This window comes from Austrofundulus limnaeus, unplaced genomic scaffold (genome assembly GCF_001266775.1).
Source record: "Austrofundulus limnaeus strain Quisiro unplaced genomic scaffold, Austrofundulus_limnaeus-1.0 Scaffold239, whole genome shotgun sequence".
Taxonomy (NCBI): Eukaryota; Metazoa; Chordata; class Actinopteri; order Cyprinodontiformes; family Rivulidae; genus Austrofundulus; species Austrofundulus limnaeus.
Genome location: NW_013952641.1, coordinates 667,544 through 687,130, shown reverse-complemented (window position 1 = coordinate 687,130; position 19,587 = coordinate 667,544). Strand labels below are relative to the sequence as shown.

The window sequence follows — 19,587 nt, the reverse complement described above, 5'->3', positions numbered from 1 at the left end:
CCCCAGTGACAAGCCAATGTACCCATAAAGGTACAATCTAGTACTTTTTTTTCTGACAGTGTAGTTCAGAATATGGATGGTAACTGTTCATTCTGTGCGGCCCTCAGTTTGCTCCAGGAAACAGATCAGGTGGGGGGGCAGACCCTCAGTCGATGTAAACATCCAGGAAGAATTTAGTTCCACAGCTAGGGGAGCCATTTTCTGTGATCAGTTACCTGAAGATCTCAAACTAAAAACCAACTTAAATTATGCATTAATTGAAGTTTGGAGACGTTTTAAAATGTTTTTTTTTTCAGACGAGACGAGGGAGGGGGAGACGGCCATGCTGGGGTAGCAGTGCGTGACTGCTCTTTTTCTGAATAAATGAAAAATATGTAACACAGTTGTTTACACTTAAGTTAAAAATATTTGACCAAAGAAAAACCAGAGCAGGACTAGAGAGAGATGAATATGATTTAGATGTTAATTTCTGTGACTGTAACGACCCACAGGAGACACGACATTAACAGCAGTCGTAATTTCATTCCTCGACTTTAGCAGGTCTGAAGCTGCTAAAAATAACTTTTTTTCTGATCTCTGAGAGGAGGACTTCAGTTTCCGAACTCGTAAAGTTCTTCTTTTTACTTTGCTATGTCATTTATGAATGAACACTTACTGGTATGTGGGGCAGGAAACGTAGCCTTATGTGGTGATTTTAGGATGGTAGATTATGCTAATCACCCCTCCCCGTGCACGAGCACCTGATACACATTCATCAGTTTACGCTCCTCACTTACACACTTTTCCTGAAGATAGAAGTTTGTTGAATCTGACTTGTTTATACGAGCACTTCGTACGAACAAAAGTAAGAGAAATTAAGGATAAGAATACGAACATGTTCTTGCATGAGGCCAAATGATTACTTTCTACAAACTGTAATAAAAGTTAAATCAAAATAGAAAAAATAAGTAGGTCCTCTGGATGGGTTCTTCTTTAGTGAAACGTTTCTTCTCTCCTCCAAGAGACTTCTTCAGTCTGATGAGTTTCAGGTGAACTCAGCCTTATAAGCACTGCCTCCACATGGACAAACCGGTTAGTCACATGCAAAAGAGGGCCATCGCCTAACAATAGGCTTGATTAGCTCTAATAAATAATGTAATAAAAGTTGTCCAGTTCATGGGTTAATTGGGTAAAAGGCAGACRTGGGCAAAAACATCATTGCCCCTCTTTCTATTTGGCAGCAGGCGAATAAGAAATGACACATCTAAAAGGCCATAGAAATAACTGGTTGCAGCAAGTGAAGTTACAGTTGTGCCAAAGCTCCCAGCACAGGCTGCACATCGTATCTGTAGCCTCAAAGCTTCGTAAGGAAGTCTTCATTCCCAGCCTGCACCGGCATCATCTCATACTACTGTGGAGTTTTCAACACATGCTCCACTAACAGATGCACAGTCATCCAGTTGTAGCAAAGCCTTTGAACACACACACAGATGTGCACATAGACGCTGGCATTTTAAGGCGTTCTCTCCTCTGTGAGGCAGAGAAAGCAGCGTGACAGACCCCGGCGTACAGAAGAAAGACTTATCATTCGCTGTCATTCTCTCCTCACAGACCAGGGGATTTTGCATTGGGGGGGGGGGGGGGGCTCGCGCAACCTGGTTTGAGGTTGTTATTTATTTATTTCATCTGTTATCAGCGGCTCCGTAAGCATAATGCGCCTTTTGGTGCGGCGGAGCACAATGTGCTTCAAAGCCCCTCAGTGATGGATTCCGCTCCCCTTTTACATCGTGTATGTGTTTGATTTATGATATAAGAGCGATACGCTGCTCGTACAGTACAATAGCACCGCACTCCATACTGATGTAATTCCGGCTCACTGTCGCCTCTTAGCCTGTCACAGCCTGCTGTGTCTGGAAAAAGGGAGAACCCTCAAATGCACTTCAAGGGCAGCGTGATTGAATTAAGCAGCCATTAGATGTATGAGATGAGCTGTAATTGCGGGGGTATTTATCTATTCAGATGAAAGAGTTTCGACCGCTAGGTCATGTTGCTGCTGCGCTGCCCTTGGGGGTTGGGGAACGAATGTGTAGACCTGTTTGTTTTTTTGTCCCTCCATGTTGTTTTAACCTCCTGTTGTTGGAACTACATGCTTCATGTACAAATTTAACCAGCTTGTGTCGTTTAAGGGAGTGCTTAGCTCCCCGCCTCTTATTTGAGCCCTCATTAGGGATCTCCAATTAGTTGTAACATTAGACTTTATTTGATAAACTTATATTTTAACTGTAAAATAAAKACTGTAAAAATACTGTAGGCTGTTTAGTTTTTATAATTTTTAAACTAAAAGTTTAAAAATATATTAAAATAATAATATAAAAATATATTACACGGACGGGGCCATTATATTTACACGCAAAGCATTCTGGGTAAATGATGACGTGGATAGGTCCTGCTAGCGAGCTATATCCACCCTGAAGGTTAATCTTGGACAATATCTGACGGTTGGCTCTTTTAAATGGATGGTAAATGGACTGCACTTACATTGCGCCTTTCTATCCATCCAGGACACTCAAAGCGCTTTACACTGCAGACATTCACCCATGCACACACACATTCACACACTGATGATGGCAAAATATAATTGTAGCCACAGCTGCCCTGGGGCACACTGACAGACGACCGAGTCGACTGGACGGATGGAGGACAACAGAGCTGCTTCATGGAAGAAGAACCTCAGCTTAGCCTGTTAGCTTTAGCGTTAGCCTCGATGCTATCACCATATATATATGTATTAGCTCAGTGCTACACATTCTCCTCTCGTCACTGAGGTCCTCCATCCACATGACAGAGAGGAGAACGCAAAAATGACTCAGCCTGCAACTGAAAATATGGATCGAGGACCTCAGTGCAGCTTGTTCGTCGCGCTAGCGCCGAGCTAATACATATAGTGTTGGTGCTAATGCTAAAGCTAACAGACTAAGCTGAGGTTCTTCTTCCATGAAGCAGCTCTGTTGTCCTCCATCYATATTTTCAGTTACAGGCTGAGTCATTTCTACCTTCTCCTCTCTGTCAACGCTCTCTGGTTTCATTTAAAAGAGTCGATCATCAGATATTGTCCAAGATTAACCTTCAGGGTGGATATAGCTCGCTAGCAGCCTCGCACCGATGACCTAGTTGATGTCATCATTTACCCAGAATGCTTTGCGTGTAAATAAAATGGCTCCATCTGTGTTAAAATAGATTTTAAAAAATTACAAATTTAAATAGCCTACAGTATTTTTAAAGTCGTTATTTTACAGTTAAAATATATATTTATCAAATAAAGTCTAATGTTACAACTAATCAGGGATCCCTTTAATGACTGAGAGAATGAGAAGTTAGTGGCAGTAAATGAACCACAATATCTTTTGTGTCAGTTTGTTACCATGGGAGCCTTTACACCTTCATGTCAGGGTGTTCTCTCTTTAATTCACCTGATGAGTTTTTTCTCATTGCTAAAAGCTCTCTCTTCATGCRAGCTATTCCTGTTTCCACCACCAGAATGTCATCCTGACCTCTCCTGTTCCCTTTTTTTTTGTACGCAGGCCTGCCCCTGTTGTTCCTGCTGAGAGGAAGTGATGTCACGTCACCACCACCGCTACGAGAGGGACTACCGTGGTCCCTGGGAGCGAAGAGACATCCGTCCGTCCGGCCTCCACAACGGAGGAGCCAACCACAGCTGTGCCTCCGCCGTTGTCAATGGCAACAACCGTCCGGGGCTCCTTCCCCTCCCGGTCATCCCCTCCCTCCTCCCCACCCCAGTCACGGTTGCCGTGACAACGTCGAGCGGTGACCTCGCGGTCAAGCGAGGCATCACGGGAGCGGGATCCGTGGCTTCGGCGTCAGCCAAGGTAAGACGCTGAGACATCGGTGATCCTCTGACTTATCTTGGACTCCTCTCAATCGCTCACTCTTTTCTCTTACTCTTTTTTTTTTGTTCTCACTGTGCTAWCTTTTCAATCTGTCATGGCACCCCCCCCTGCCCCTCAGTCAAACATAACATCTGACTTTTTATCTAACAGACTTTGAGCTCATCCTTTTTTTCCTTCCCTTCCTATGGTTCAGCAGCCCTCACTCTCCAAGCCTCGCCACTGTCTTTCTCTTTCTGCTGCCTCCTCCACTCTCCACCTTTATCCCTCACTCCAATTTTGCCGCTCTCTTTGCATTATTACTGCCCAGTGCCGCTTTCTTGCCAAAGCATTTTCCCTCCATCTTCATTTCCTCTCTCTGCCAAATGACAGGCTCGTCCTGCCTCAGCCTCCTTCGTAATTCTCCTCTTTCATTATGTAAATGACCTCTGACAGAGGCTCAGATGGATGCTTTTGTCACAAGTGATGGTTAGAGGGAAACTAAATCATTGCATAAGTCCTGAGTTTATAGGTTTTAACAATGGCATTTACATCTAAACAGCCTGTGATCACGATATTCTAGCCAAAAACTGGGTTTGTAGCAAATTTAATAGGGGTTGTGGATTTTTTTATTTAAGTCTATGTTGTATTGCTGTTCATACTGAAAATACTGCAGCTTGAAATGTCTTAGAGTCTCAAGTTTGAGCTTTCCACCATTTTATCCTGGGATTTGTTCACAGGCTAGCTGTCAGCAGCATGTAAAGAGAAGGAGCTTTCACCAAAAAAGACATTTCAGCCTCTCCCCTGCCTCTGCTTCCATTCATCTCCTTCCAGGGCTGCTCTGCACCATCAGATCATTGGCTTTAATTTACAAGTTTCAGCGAACTCTCTTGCACGTTCTCGCTTTTCTGCTCTCGGCGGAGCCTGCATTTGTATGAGCAGAGGTAAACAATGCAGTGGTAATTTAGCCCCTAAGTGCTCATCATTAGATTCCCCACTGAATGCACTGACCACAGACACAGTAAATCTGCTCTGGCACCATGTGGCCCCTCCTTTTGTGCTGAATAATTACATACATTCAGACAAAGTCTCGCCAACTCCCACCGTGGCCGTTGTCATCATTCAATGGCTGCCAGAGCAATTAGGTGCTTTGCCTCGCATGCGACCGCACTCTTATTTAAAACTACAGTATTTGTGGGGACCTGTGCGTGACTGTACTGTAGATATATGAAGATTGGGTACCACTTTACAATAAGGCTCCCCTTATAGATGGCTTATAAAGAGTTTATAGATAGGTTATTAATTCAGCTGTAAACACTTTATAAATCATTAATAAATGGTTATTATTACCAAATTTACCTCTGGGATCAATAAAGTATTTTTGAATTTTGAACTGAATTGAATTATTATGCAATAATTAAGGACGAGAACCACAAAACTGTCCTGCTTCTTACCAAATAATGAGAAAAAGCTGTTCACATATCTAAAGGTACTATATTAAACATTTCAGACTAGTTTACTGCATTGTAAGCACAACAACTATATATACTTTAATTAATATTGTATTGTATTACTGTCTTATAAATATTCACAACTGTCAAAGGGAGACTTATTGTAAAGTGTAGCACAGTAGCCTATTCATTAATGACAAATAAACTTTTATAAATGCCAAAAGTTAGTCTTTATTGTGAAAAATCACCATATTTAAAACTTCATGTTGATTATCAATATTTGAAACTATTGTTCAAACATATAACTACTGTCGACAATGATGATTTACCAAAAAAGTATGTCATGTTAAAATACCAAATAATCCCACCCCATCCAAAATAGTGTTCAGTTTTACACTTTAAAATAAGGATCCCTTTAATATTTGTGGATATTTATAATGCAGTAAAACAGTACAATATATGTTAAAATATGTGTTTCCTAATCATCATTGTGCTTACAAGGTAGTAAACTAGTCTGAAATGTTTAATATAGGACCTTTAGATACGTGAACAGATTTGTCTCATTATTTGTTAAGAAACTGGACAGTTTTGTCTCTTTCTCATCTTTAATTATTGCATAATAAACATTTAATAATAATTTATAAAGTGTTTACAGATTAATTAATAACTTATCTATAAACTCTTTAAAATCCATAAGGGGAGCCTTACTGTAAAGTGGTACCGAAGATTGTTCCCACGATCTGTTTCTTTTACACATTTTGTTGTGCCTCTGTTTGATGGGAGGAAAAAGCACCAAATGCACAGAAAGGACCCACATCATAGGTGTTTATGTCTCTATCTTGGTAGATTTGGACCGTCCTCACATGCTCTCGTTCTGTCATGTTCAATCAAAGTTGTTGGCGGTTGCAGAGAGTCTGATGGACGGATGCAGCTCTCTCTCCACAGTCCCCGTGTCTCTGCTCTTTCCATGGACACACTAAAAAGCTGACAGACGATATTGATTTCCAGTGTTTGGGGACTCTCTTTATAAACACACCGGCCCAAGTGGGAGTGGTGTCCAATAGCCAGCCGTGTACCAAAGTGTGGCGTGTCTGAAAGTGATAGCGCTGCATGCGTAACCATGCAGTCATCCGGAGTCAAACGGGTATAGTTTTAGCTCTGCAGTTTGCTTTGATCTTTTAGAACATCTTATCATTTGTAAATGCCTGTGTGGTTTGGATAACAGGACTGCGAGCATGTGCGCATATGCACCCTCTTGTAACTGTGCATCTATGTGTGAGACAAATGCTGACAGTCAGAAAAGGGCCATCTGGCTACGTTGTCCATGAGGATGTAAAGCTGACCAAGTGGAACAGTGAACTACAGTTAATTCAGAACTACACTTTGCCTGCCAGACCATTAATTAATTTTATATTAACTTAATGTTTGATTTATTTTTTGTTTGTTGTCATGGCTGTAGAGACTAAATCCTAAATCCATCGCATAGTTAAGAAAAATATCACCTGCTGATGAACTGGACTTGTTTTAGGTTCACTTTGTACACTGAATAGGGTTGGGTATTCTAATGTAAAGTATTGTACTTTGCTTTTGACATTTTAAACGTCTGGCCTGTTCCTGTTTTCAGCTGAACACATGATGTATATTTGAGGTGTTGCTATGCATGAAAACAAGACATATGGTTCAACTTAAGGTTAAGTCGCAAGTTTGATGTTTTGGTTCTTCAAGCTTCTTGGCTCTGTGATGGACTTATGACCTGTCCAGGGTGTACCCTGCCCCTCGCACTGTGGCTGCAGGATATGGGCACTAGTGACTGCCGTGACCCTGAAAGGAAGAAGTGGGTATAGATAATGGATGGATGTTTTTCACTTCTTCAAATGTATGTATAAAGTATTGTATAATCAGCTGCGTATTTCGTGYGTTCATAGAGACTGAACTGACACAGTTTGACCTGCGCTCATTTTATTGCAATAAAACAAACACATCGACCATTTCTGGGAAGAAACTTCATTGATCACATTTTTCTGTGTAATTATTTGATAATAAGATAATTTTTCCACAACAGTATTGATTAAATTTGAACAATTCCAGTTCTTAGCGATTCTGAGTCATTTTAGAGGCCAGGTCAAAAAAAGGTTTACATGGTTTAAATGAGGTAGCTAACTAGTGTTAAATGGTAAATRGACTGTACTTGTATACTGTAGCACCTTTCTACCCAACCAGGACACTCAAAGGGCTTCCCACTACAATTTGTGTCCTCATTTACCCATTCACACAGCACTCTACTAGATCTCGTACACATCAGAGGCATTGGGGGTGAAGTATCTTGCCCAAGGACACAACAACTGAGACAGCTGATGGGGGATTGAACCGGTGACCTTCAGGTTCTAGGACAACTCCCCTAACCTAACCACTCTGCCACAGCCGACCCTTCTCTAAGAATTTTAATTCTCTGAACCTTTTACTATTATGAACTTTACTCAGATGGCTAGTATCAACCACTCTATAAATATCAAACCTTTGAACTTGAATATAAATGTTGAATGACTGAATTTTCTTTTCATGGGGATCAGAGCTTTATTTTCAAAAACCTCATGAAAACACATTCACATATATCCAGTGTCTGATGCTGCAGGTACTCAAACTTGTTACTGAGCTAATGGTACAGTTTTAACGTCGTGTATAACCAGTTAGCTGCCTCAGTGTTGGTATTAGATGTATTTTAATATTTTTACTTGCCAATATACGTATGTCAGCAGAAGAAAGCCTGTGCAGGGACACTCTGTGACACATCATGAACCCATAAGCAGTGTTTAATCATGATGGTTGTGTGCTCTCCTATGCACAGTACAATCTTATACTTTTATTAAAGTTAAGCCACACTTTAGATGGCCGCCACACTACTTACGAATCCTTCTCCGTTGGCGTTCAACGGCTTCTTCCTCCAGTCAGTGGACTGGGTATCAAAACTAGGTATCATTTTTTTTCAATTTTACCAATTCTGGGAGAATCAAAATCTTAGTTCTGGATCCAATCAATACTCAAGACTCAATGCCCATTCCTGATACTGAACCATCAAATGAAGTGATCTCATTGTTGGAGCAAATAGTGAAGCAGGATGATACAATATGGTACTGTATATGTGTGATAAATGATACAAATTAACAAAATGTAAGACACAATGTAATATAAATGAGTCATTACAATGTCAGATACAGTACAAACATACAATACAAATATGATTCGATACATTCTGACACAATACTATGTGATAAATCTTATATTCCATTGCAGTCTGAAACATTTCAGTACACTATGATAAAAAATGATATAAAATAAAAGGTATGTGATGCAGTGTGATATGATTATGATGTAATTTTTTACTAGAAAATACAATGATATATGATTTAAATTGATAAATGATACAATACAATATGTTTGAAAAGATACAATGTGTGATTAAATATGCAGTTTTTAATGACTTATGACAGACTGATAAAATATGATGAATGATATAATACAACACAATATGATATGTGATTAGAGATACAATTCATGAGACTCAAWATGATATGAGACAATATAATATGATACAATATGATACAGTATACATTGTTGTCTGTTTGGGGGAATTTATTTTGGACTATGCTGTCCTTTCAACAAAATGTCTTCTAACAAGCTTTCATTAGTTAAACCAACATCTCCTTAGAATGGGCTTTCTTTTCTTTTCACCGTCTTGTTTTTTTTTACATAAATCAAAATGCTGAGACAAGGAGACACATTATATGAGCTGTCTGTGTAAATGCAGAATTAATAAATCACATTTTCCAATTGAATAAATGCACAATTGATTCTTACTTAAGTAAAATGTCAAGTTGCTGATTTATTTTATTTATTTTTTTTAGTCTGTCAAATACGCAAATGCTGCATACAGGAAAACTGTTTGTTTCTTATTTTCTGAAAGTGACAATTTAAAGTACCATAAGCCCAGCTCATATTTGGTTGTAATTTATAAACTTGTTTGAGTGTTTCAAAGTCACTAAAGGATACATCCTGCAATAACATAAAAAAACTGAATGGTCACAGCTGCCTTTATGATATTCAAAACACTTAATAATTCATCGACTGATGTGTTGAATAGAATGCAATAAAACATTCTCCTTTAAAATGGCTGGCACCCTGTGGTTGAGCAGGATAGTGAATAAACCTTTAGAATTCTAATATGTTAATAAATTGATAAACAGCCATGTTTAACACATCCTATTGTTTTGTTTTTCCGTGGAAATTGCTTGTGGATATTTGGTTTTTCAGTATATTAAGTACTTTCAAATGTACATGCTGACTTTATGTCATATTTACTCTGTGTTTCCAGCTGACTCAGTGTTAAAACTTCTGCATGATGTCTACAAGCTGCATCTTGTTAAATGGTTTAGCGTTAAAAATTGTAGGCGTGTTAGTAATCCTGCGTGTTTGAACCAAAAAATATGACTGTAATATAAAAGTGCACGCATGTAATTACAAATCTGATTGGAGCATTAACGAGAGTTAGAGTTTAGCTAAAATTGTTTCTTGTTCATTTTATTTTCAACACTAACGCCTTTCTCAGAAATGTTTTTTTTTAATTCTTTCCATGGATGAGGCTGAAAACTGGATRTCCCTGCATGGACTAATCCCTTAATATGAAAGTTTCAAATCCACCCTCCCTTGATATTTAATAGCAGCACTGMTGTAATTTCTTCACCAATCACTTATTTATTACAGATGCAGGAACTGCTGTTGATATTAAAATCCCATTTATTGATCTAATGACCTAATAGGTGGACTTGAGCTTATATGTCTTATGTCGATGCTGTGTGTCACTGACAGTTCGATTTACTCTTAATTATGTGATTTTTCTGCTGCAAAGCTTATTGATGTAATTTAGTTTCTAATAGTTAGAGCAGCCTGAAATCATTAATGCYATTTGTGTAGCCTGTGGCCAGTCTTATTTAAATATCGTGAGAACTAGTTTGAATGCTGTGATATTTTCACAACAGACAAAAGTCAAGAGTGTTTAAAGATTTTCTGTGCCGATTATCCTTTCATTTATTTATTTTTTATTTATTTCATTCTAGAAGCAAAAAGTATTTTATTTTTCTTCAGGCTTTTCCAAGAACCCACATAGGGCCGTGGATAGTGTAGATGTTGCCTGACAGACTTAGAACTTACTCCAAAACAATCCAAGTTCTAAGAAACTAGTCTCCTTAAGCAAGYTTAAACAAATGTTAGACACAGAAACATTTCAGTGTAAATTGTATGATTGATCAGAACAACCACTGTTATCGCTGCAATGACCAAACACATCTGAGGGTGAGAAATTTAGCTACATCAGAGGCAGATGTCTAGTCCATTAAACCATTTTGAATCACTTTGTTTTGTTTTCTTTAAGATGTTTCATCTCACATCCAAAAGGCTCCCTCTGTTCTGGTTATAGATTGAGAGTTTCTGGCTCATAAGGATAAGGTGTTAGGACAACAGATCTAAAAGGCTTGTTGAAGTCATCTGAGTCACTCACCCACCCATTCATACTATAAAGGTCAGTGGCTCGTATAACAAGTTTACCAACTAGAACAATATGTGAAGTGTTTTGGTCACACGTTTCAAGGTGTGAACGGTTGTGAAACTGACTAAGGTGGAGAGCCAAGGCTGCACTGTAAGTGTTGGATAGGTGAAACCTGAAGCCGGCGCCTCTTCTGTTGTTGTCATTTAGTTTTTTTCAATGTAGATGGCTTTTTTTTCTCCACTTGGTTCATCTGTTGGCTCCCTATGACATAAGTCTGAAACTTTTAACCTATAATCAGAACGAATGAAGACTTATGTGTAAGAACTTAAATATCTTGAAGAAACAAGAAAGAAAGTTCATTTGCCTTGAGTTTATGAACTTAAAACTGTCGTGATCTGGATGAGTGATGCCTTTTTCACAAATCAATATTGTAATGTTCACCCATACATGATCCCCTTTTCCAGATACACCTGGCAAACTAATGGAATAACCAATGTATGTAACACAGCAAGGTTTAGGCATTAAATGAGTGTCATACATTTCTCATTGTAAATATTATGCTCTGCTGTTCGCACCATCTGAATGTCATCACTACATCAGCATGCTTCATACTGGCCTGTTCTTTCATCTATCGACTGTGACAACTTTTTTACCGTCTTCCGTCTCAGCTCAGGGGTGTAACAGCGGCGAGTTGACTTCTACTCAAAATTGTATTGTGTGCAATTAATCGTCAGAAAAAACGAAAACAAAATAATATTTGCCGCTTTGCAATTACTTCGATTAGTGCCACGTGATAATGTATTTTTGTGTGTGACACGCTCTCACTATGAAGTATGCATCTGAGCCCATGGCATGTTGTGTTAAAGATACAGTATGTGTCCAATCCATATTGTGAAAACAGGTTTCAATTCATAACTTTTAACCAGTTAAAATGAAAAAGTCAGTTAAACTGATTATTTTATATCTGATTTAGAGTTAAAAAMAACATGCAAGTGCAGTTGTCATCTGTTAGTTGTCATACTAATTGTTATTGGCTAAATGCCACAATTTTGATTAACTTTTTGCCAATATCGCCCAATCCTAATCCTGAGTAAATCACACCAAAACAAGCAAGAATGTGTTTCAGACCTGATAGTTAAGTGTTTAATAAAAAGACTATATTTTGGGCAGTGGTTAGCACTGTTGCCTTGCAGCAAGAAGGTCCTGGGTTCGATCCCCTGTTTGGACCTGGGGTCTTTTTGTGGAGTTTGCATGTTCTCCTGGTGCTTGCGTGTGTTTTCTCCAGGTTTTCTGGTTCCCTCCCACAGTCCAAAAACATGCACATTAGRCTGCCTTCATGCTCAGGCCTCCCTTGCAAGAAAGATCTGTGATCTCGATAAGATTTGCTGGCTTAAATAAAGGTTAAGAAATAAAATATTTACATCCATTTTAAATTCCTTAACAAGTTTAATGATGTGTTTTTGCACAATGGGGTAAAACTGAAGAATGCACATGGTGAATGTATGCACCATTGCACCTCATAGAAAGAACTCAGCTGAGGACTGAACTGGGAACAATCACTGTGCTTTACCTTCATTTGAAATGGATTATTTTAAATCAGTCATGCACATTTGGTGTGGACATTTTGAATAGGTATGTTTTCTAGTTACTGTGCAACAATTCACTATTTCAAAGTAATAGTCTATGTATCTGTTAGAATAAACAAATTAGATTTATTTTTAGTTCTAGTCATCAGCAGTCGGTCTCACACTCTGTTATTTTAGCTTCGGTTACGGAATCCATTGCCTGTTTGATCTTCAGTTGATAAGGATTCAGTGGATCACCTTCTGCTGGTTGTCCTTTAGTGATTTACCTGAACAGGGCCAAATGAAGTGTTCTGCTCTTCAGAGCACGTCTCGGCACAAATCGTTAACGCTCTTTTTTTAGTCGCACGCCCTCTTTATGTAACGATTATATCACACACAATTCTTCAGCTGTCAAATCTTCCAAATTCCGCCTACAAAAAAACTAAATAGCTCTATATGCTTGTCATATTTTGGAAAGGGGTTTGTTTTTAACATCTCTTGTAATATATTAGATAAAAGTGATTCTCCTTTCTCAGACGCACATCATGATAAAGTCTGCCACAATCAATAGAGCCCGTCAGAAAGTGAATTCCACATTGTGTCCTGTTGGTCATTGATTTCCGACAGGTTGGTTAGACTGTGGATTGAAGCAGACCCCATACTGTGGCCAAGACAACACTGAACAGCAGGCAACAGGGATTCACTCTGATGCTATCAGAAAACAACAACAACAACAACAACAACAACAACAAAAGAAATAAAAATGGGTAGGGGAACATCATAAAAAAACATCCTTTTCCTGAATAATTGCTATTTTCAGCCCATATGAGACTGGTTGCGCCATTTTCCTCACATGTTGTTGACAAAATGAACCAATTTGGAGTGTTATGTATTTTGGTCAGACTCAGAGAAGCAGCTTCTCATGAGCATGTGTCACCTTTGCCGTGCTATAACAGTGATTTAGATTTTTATTTTATTTATTTATTTTTTACATTTTCCATTTTGTTGAGCATTTATATCTGCACGAAACTCGGCTCTTCGTCTGATTGCCAGGTCTCTGTTTGGTGGAGCAGGTTTGTAATGAACTGACAAGGAGATGCTGAAATTATTGAATCTCTACAGGGGGTGAGGCTAAAAGGGGAAATGTCTTTTGAAAAGTGGGATAACCTTGTGATGAGTTGCTGTGAAATGAATTGAATATGAAAAGATTAAAGTTTGGGAAGGTGCTCGCTCGGAAAGCTAGATGAGGGAGACAGAACAGAGAAAGGGGGATGGGTGGGGGTGGGGAGCGGTGTGGCAGGTGAGAGTTGGTTTTGAATTTGCCTCAGACAGGAAAGGAAACACTGAACTCCATCATCAAGGTAAGGTGAAACCTATCGCTGTCAAAGCAGACTCACTCACTCACCATGGATGGATTTAAAGAAACTCCTGCTTTGTTAGAAAGAAGTGGGAGGGAAATGTGAGAGCAACAAAAATGGTAGCTCTAAAATGAACAGAATCACCAATCTTCTTTTTGGTAATTCCAAAAATGCCTTCTAAGGCCACTTTAGCCACCTATATCCATTTTAGGGCTGGGTGACATGGCTGACAAATGTATTTCATATCAGTCAAGATCGAAAATTTGATACGGCATAGCGGTAGCATACTGTATATGACCCCCGTACATATGCAAAGCACCAAGGCACCAGAACTCAGAAGTCATCCGAATGGGTTTATTGTTTTGGGTGGGGGTCACTAATTAGTGGGCCCAATGGATAGTCCTTCATTAGAACTAAACAACAAAAGCAAATCTGACTCTCCGATGTGGAATAGTTTTTGAGTTACAAGTATTTTCAGACACCCCCTTTTCAAATAGGGTGGGGGTCCGGAGAAGGTGTGTGTGGTAACTCATTGGTGGACCCAATGGATAACCTTTCATCAGAGCTAAATAACAAAACATTAAAGCTTCTATGTTGGATAGCGTTTGAGTTATAAGCATTTTTGTATGCACCAGGACACATAGGTTTCTCAGGGTTTCTGTTTCCAAAAACATTCATAAATGCCCTCTAAGTTGTTGGACCCAGGTGTTCGTAAAAACAAGCCCACCTGAAAATGAATTCAAGTAAATACTGAACTAAATATTTTATTTTTGTTTACTGTTGAGCTTGGTTGTTTTCATGAACTGTTAGAAAATAATAAAAAATATATCTTAATTATGAGTGTTGACAGTGGTGGATCTCGGAGTTTTTTGAGTTATGGTGCGTTCACACCGAACGCGATTTCAGCGTCAGGAGCAGCAGGTTTACATACAAAGTCTATGGTGGACGCGCTTCAAGCAACGTCGGGAAGTTCTGCGGCGCCTCAAGCGCGATTAGAGCAGCGCGATTTGAACGATTTGGACGATCTGAGCGTCGAACGCTCAGATCGTCCAAATCGTCCAAATCGCTGAAGTTAGAAAATCTGAACTTTTGCAGCTCGACGCGCAGCGTCAACCAATCAGAGAGACTCCACTGTGTGACGTAGCGACATATTTCCCGACGGGACAGTTTACTGAAKGATGTCCACTAACCTGAAACAGACAGAGCTCCTGCTCTTTAGCTGAAATGAGTGCTGCAGTCGTGTCCTGATCCRCACCAATGCGTGGCAGCGACTCATCAGACTGAAAAAAATAGTCCTGAAAGCGAGCTGTGAGCCTCTTCTCTGAATTATCTGGTGAATTAATTATGAATTAATTATCTGATGAACGTGACACGTTCTGGCTSTCTGTAAATAAAGCAAAGCCACTTCCTCGTCCGACATTAAACAGAGCCCGACAGAGGAGGGAGGGGCGGGGCGGCTGTCGCTGTGCAGCGCAGGTGTCCTGCGTCTGACCTCAAAGTGCACAAGCTTCAAACTTCAGCGTTGGCTGCGATTTTGACGCTGAAATCGCGTTCGGTGTGAACGCACCATAAGGGGCCATCAAGGGGCCACAATATTCATAGAGGGGTCAAGTATTTGTTCATCCTTGGTTTTGGTAAAATGTATAAATTTAACCAGTCACATATGTCGCAACAATTGTAATATGTAATGTAATGTTATTTAAAAAGCTTAAATTCAATTTCCTTAGCAATTTTACATGCATTTTTACTATACATGGATAAAATATTCTCAAAGCATGTGAGAAAAGGATGCCATTGTTTGCCAGTTGAAAGATATTTTTTGCAAAATTTTTCAAGTCTTTTAAAGAAGAGGAGAAGATTTCTGTAAGATTGATTGTTTTGGCATGGAACTGCATCCACCATCACTGCTCTCAGGCAAAGGACAGATGAGTGACAGGACAGAGGCACTTCAGGGGGCCAATCAGATTTCAGCAGGGGCCATTGCCCCTGTGGCCCCGCCCCTAGAACTGCCACTAAGTGTTGAATTGTTTGGCCAAGTTGGAAATTTGCTGATTCCAGCTACTGCCCAATTAACCCTCCTGCTGCCCTTGGGTCAAAGTGCCCCACAAAGGCCTCAATCTTAACACTGAGTGCATTATTAAGATAAGGGATTAATTGGTGTTAGCCTTCCCCTGTCACACTCTCTTTCTAAAGTTTTCTTTTAACTAAAATTTTAAAATAAAAATAAAAACTCACAACTTCCAGTCCTCAAACAGCAGATCATCAGAAGTAGACCAGTCTGACTGATATGAGACTTTTTGGTTGAGCTCTGTCACAGTATTTATTATCTATGAAGCATCATGTAAAAGCTGAAAGCTTTTTTTGTAGGAGAGTCAAGAGTTCCATTATTTGACTGTTTGAACAGTTGTGCTGTGTTAAATATGCAAAACCAGAGGTCTGCTGCATTTTTTCTCTCCCTCCCTCTCTAAAAGTGGTTAGGATGTACGTGTCAGAGGAAATTTTAATGCTGAAAGTCAGCTTGCCTGACAATGAGCTGAGATGAACCTGTCAGCTCTTTCTGCCCTATACGTCCTGTTAAAATGCCAGTTTTCATAAAAATGGCCATTAGTGAGATATGCAGAAAGCTGCTCTAAAGTATTAGACTGTGTTAATATGTAAAATTATTAAATTAATCTCTACTTCCTTTTTGCCTCTTTTGATTGACTTTTCCCTCACTGTGAAAACAGACCTTTCTTCTGGTACACAAATTATGTCTGCAGTTTATTAAACAAAACATTCATAGCGTGCCTAGTTGGATTTTTACACCTGATTTTTAAAATATCTGACAGGTTTTTGCTCCAGGAGTTTTACTTTTCCAGCTTTAGGCTCTTATTTACTAATATGCAAATTTTTTGTTCCTTTCAAAGTGCTTCTTTTTCAATAAAATCATAAATCTGAGGAAGAAAGAAACATCTAGGTGTAATTTTTAGCTTTCAATTAAAGTATTTACATATGGAAGCTTTTTGAGTGCTATCAAGAAGTAGTAATTATGTATTTACCTGGATCAACAAGGTCTAGATGTCTCTGCAACATGAAAGGAGAATTAATACTTTTCACTTTGAATAGAAACAGGCTACGCTGCAGTGATTGCTAATCAAGGACTCTGGTACAAAAGCTGTACAGATGGAGGCAGAGAAGACAGACACACACCTCTGTTGTGAGGAGTGTGTACTGTCAAACTGTCATTGAGAAGAACAGAAAAACCTGCCAAACTTTCCCCCCCTCTCTTTCTGTCTCTCTCTTTCTCTTTATCTGCATTTGAAATCAGTTGGATGGAGAATAAAAACCACATCTTTGACAGACTTATCAGAAATCTCACAGCTTCCTCACACAGTCTGGAACATTGTCATCATTTATTCTCAAAAGACCAATGCTGATAGTGATCTGTTTGATTTAAGGTGATGGGGCGGGGCTCCAAAATTGACCAACTGGTTGAAAGATGGGGCAGAATGATGAAACATCAGGTCAAAGATAAAAGTAAAGGCTACGGTGTTATCTTTGTCTAGCTTGTCAATCTCACCATGATAAGATTTCCTCAGGGTTTTCATTTGATTCACATCTTGTCAAGGCTCTTTCTGGACTTTTCCTTCCTCTTTATGAAGGTGGGATCACACCTGATTTTCTGTATCAACAATAGGGGCACATTTATGGGCGTATTCACACCTGCACTGTTTAGGCCAATTTAATCGAACTCTAGTTCGCTTGCCTGGAAAGTCCGGTTCGTTTGTGGAGGTGTGAACACATAATCRAACTCTGATTCGGACCAAAAAAACCTCTAGTCCGCCTGAAAACCTAGGTCTCGGTTCGATTGAAACAAACTCCGGTGCGGTTCGATTGCATGTGTGAACGCTAAGCGGACCAGAGACCGCTCCAAAAGCAGGAAGCGGACTATTACCGCATGACATTCTGAGTAATAACAGTGTTAAATTTACTTATATGGTGTAAATACCTCACTGGATGAMTGTATAAGGTGGACATCATGACTGTGGAGCTGGACACGCTCCTACTCGATTAACACGGAGCTTCCTCAGCCGCCTTGTGTRMAAAACAACATTCTCCGTGGTTCCGCCTCATCTTCCTCTCATGCTGAGCTCATTGTTGAAGAATCTTTGTTTAGCACATTTACCAAAAACAAAAAATGAACCCTATAACCACTAAAATGTAATGCTTCCTTTGGTGGTTCTTTGTGCAGCGCCCCCACAGGTGAGGGCGGGAACAGGTTGTTTACAGGGTTTTGTTCGGTTGAGAAAGTGCAGAGTGAATTCAAACCGCACCAACAGAAAATGTAAACAAATCTTGCACTTTTGGTCCCCAATTGAACCGAGTCTACCAGACTATCAGGTGTGAATATGACTTATGAGTCAACCATATTTGCCTACCTTGCAAGGCCTTCTGGCCTTGATATCAATGTACATGCCACACTTTAAATCTGAAGAGACAATTAAAGTCGAGACACAGATGGATTACTTTTCTAAAGGCCATGAATATTCTAAAACGGTAAAAGCTCTGAGTTCTGGCTGTGCCTGTGCTGGTTACAGAAGCGTGCATGCAAAGCCAAGGCTTCAGAAGAAATGACTGTCCAGTTAGGTTTAGCTTCTCTCCCTTCTTTACAGTTTCTGTCTATGCGTGGGTGAGAAAAGAGAGCAAACTCTCTCAACACACCGGCTGTCTTATGAGTCTGGCTCCAAACTGGCGGTCCGATAGCTCAATCTAATAAGCAGTCATTGGATACCAGATCTGAACCCCTCTGTGCTGTGTGAAATATGAGATGTGAGTCCCTTTTCTATTTATGTCACAATGACTGTGCAATAYGAGGGTGTTATATTCAAAGGGCTGGGGGAGTGTACATCTGCTTTCCCACCAGCATGCTGAGATCATTGTTCCTCTGATCTTTGATAGAGCAGAAACTGGCACGGTGAACGTGACGGCACAAGCTAAGGTGTATTTACAATGAGCAGATTTCAGATATTCATCTCAGAGACTCCGTCTTTCTTTTCCGTACTCCACACTTGCCCTTCTAGAGTCTTGATTAAAAAATATGTTCTTTTGCTTTCCATCCTGAAGGCAATAAATCTTCATAGCAGGCTCAAAATTGGATAATGCAGCCTCAGATGAGCAACAACACCCGACATATTTCATTTAATCATTATTTATTCAACAAAAATCTAACAGTGCAGAATCAGTGTTGCATCTAATTCCATAGAAATTAAAAAAAAAAAGTAGCAGACATTTTTTTCTTGTCAAATGCACTTTGGTAATAAGTATGAGAACCTTTACAAAATTGGGAGCATTTTTTGTGTAATGCTAGCAATAATCATAAAAAGCCCATTTGTTGGTATCTAACAAATAATTTACAAACAAGTTACAAAACAATTGTATACCTTAACATGAATGACCCACAGTTCTTCTAGTTAAATAATCTTTGGACAGGTAAGACCAAAGTCGAGATATAAGACTTTCATCAGCACAAAAACTTCATATCAGCTGTCAAGCATGGTGGTAGATGGCTAATAATTTGGGCCTGTGTTTCAAAAATGGGTTGAGCAACTTCTTTGTATCAGGTGCTAGTAGTTACTGGCTGACTCTGATCGTTAGCAACACTGGGAAGTTGATAGTTAATTTATGAAGCCTTTATTTTTTCCTTTTTTTCACCCATACATGTAAAAGTTTAACGTTTTTAAACTACAAAATCCCATTGATTTTGACATTTGTATGGTATTGAATTTTATGGTATGGTATGGTATGGTATGGTATGGTATGGTATGGTATGGT

The 19,587-nt window shown here is 39.4% G+C and overlaps 1 protein-coding gene across 1 annotated transcript in view; it reads left to right on the top strand.

The window, feature by feature from the left end:
* klhl29 (kelch like family member 29) overlaps positions 1-19,587 on the top strand; it is a gene marked incomplete at its 3' end in the record, with an annotated part of 392,046 nt that overhangs the window by 116,158 nt on the left and 256,301 nt on the right. Inside the window, 1 exon segment of the mRNA XM_014020080.1 lies at positions 3,561-3,866. Coding sequence (XP_013875534.1) covers positions 3,594-3,866 — 273 coding nt within the window.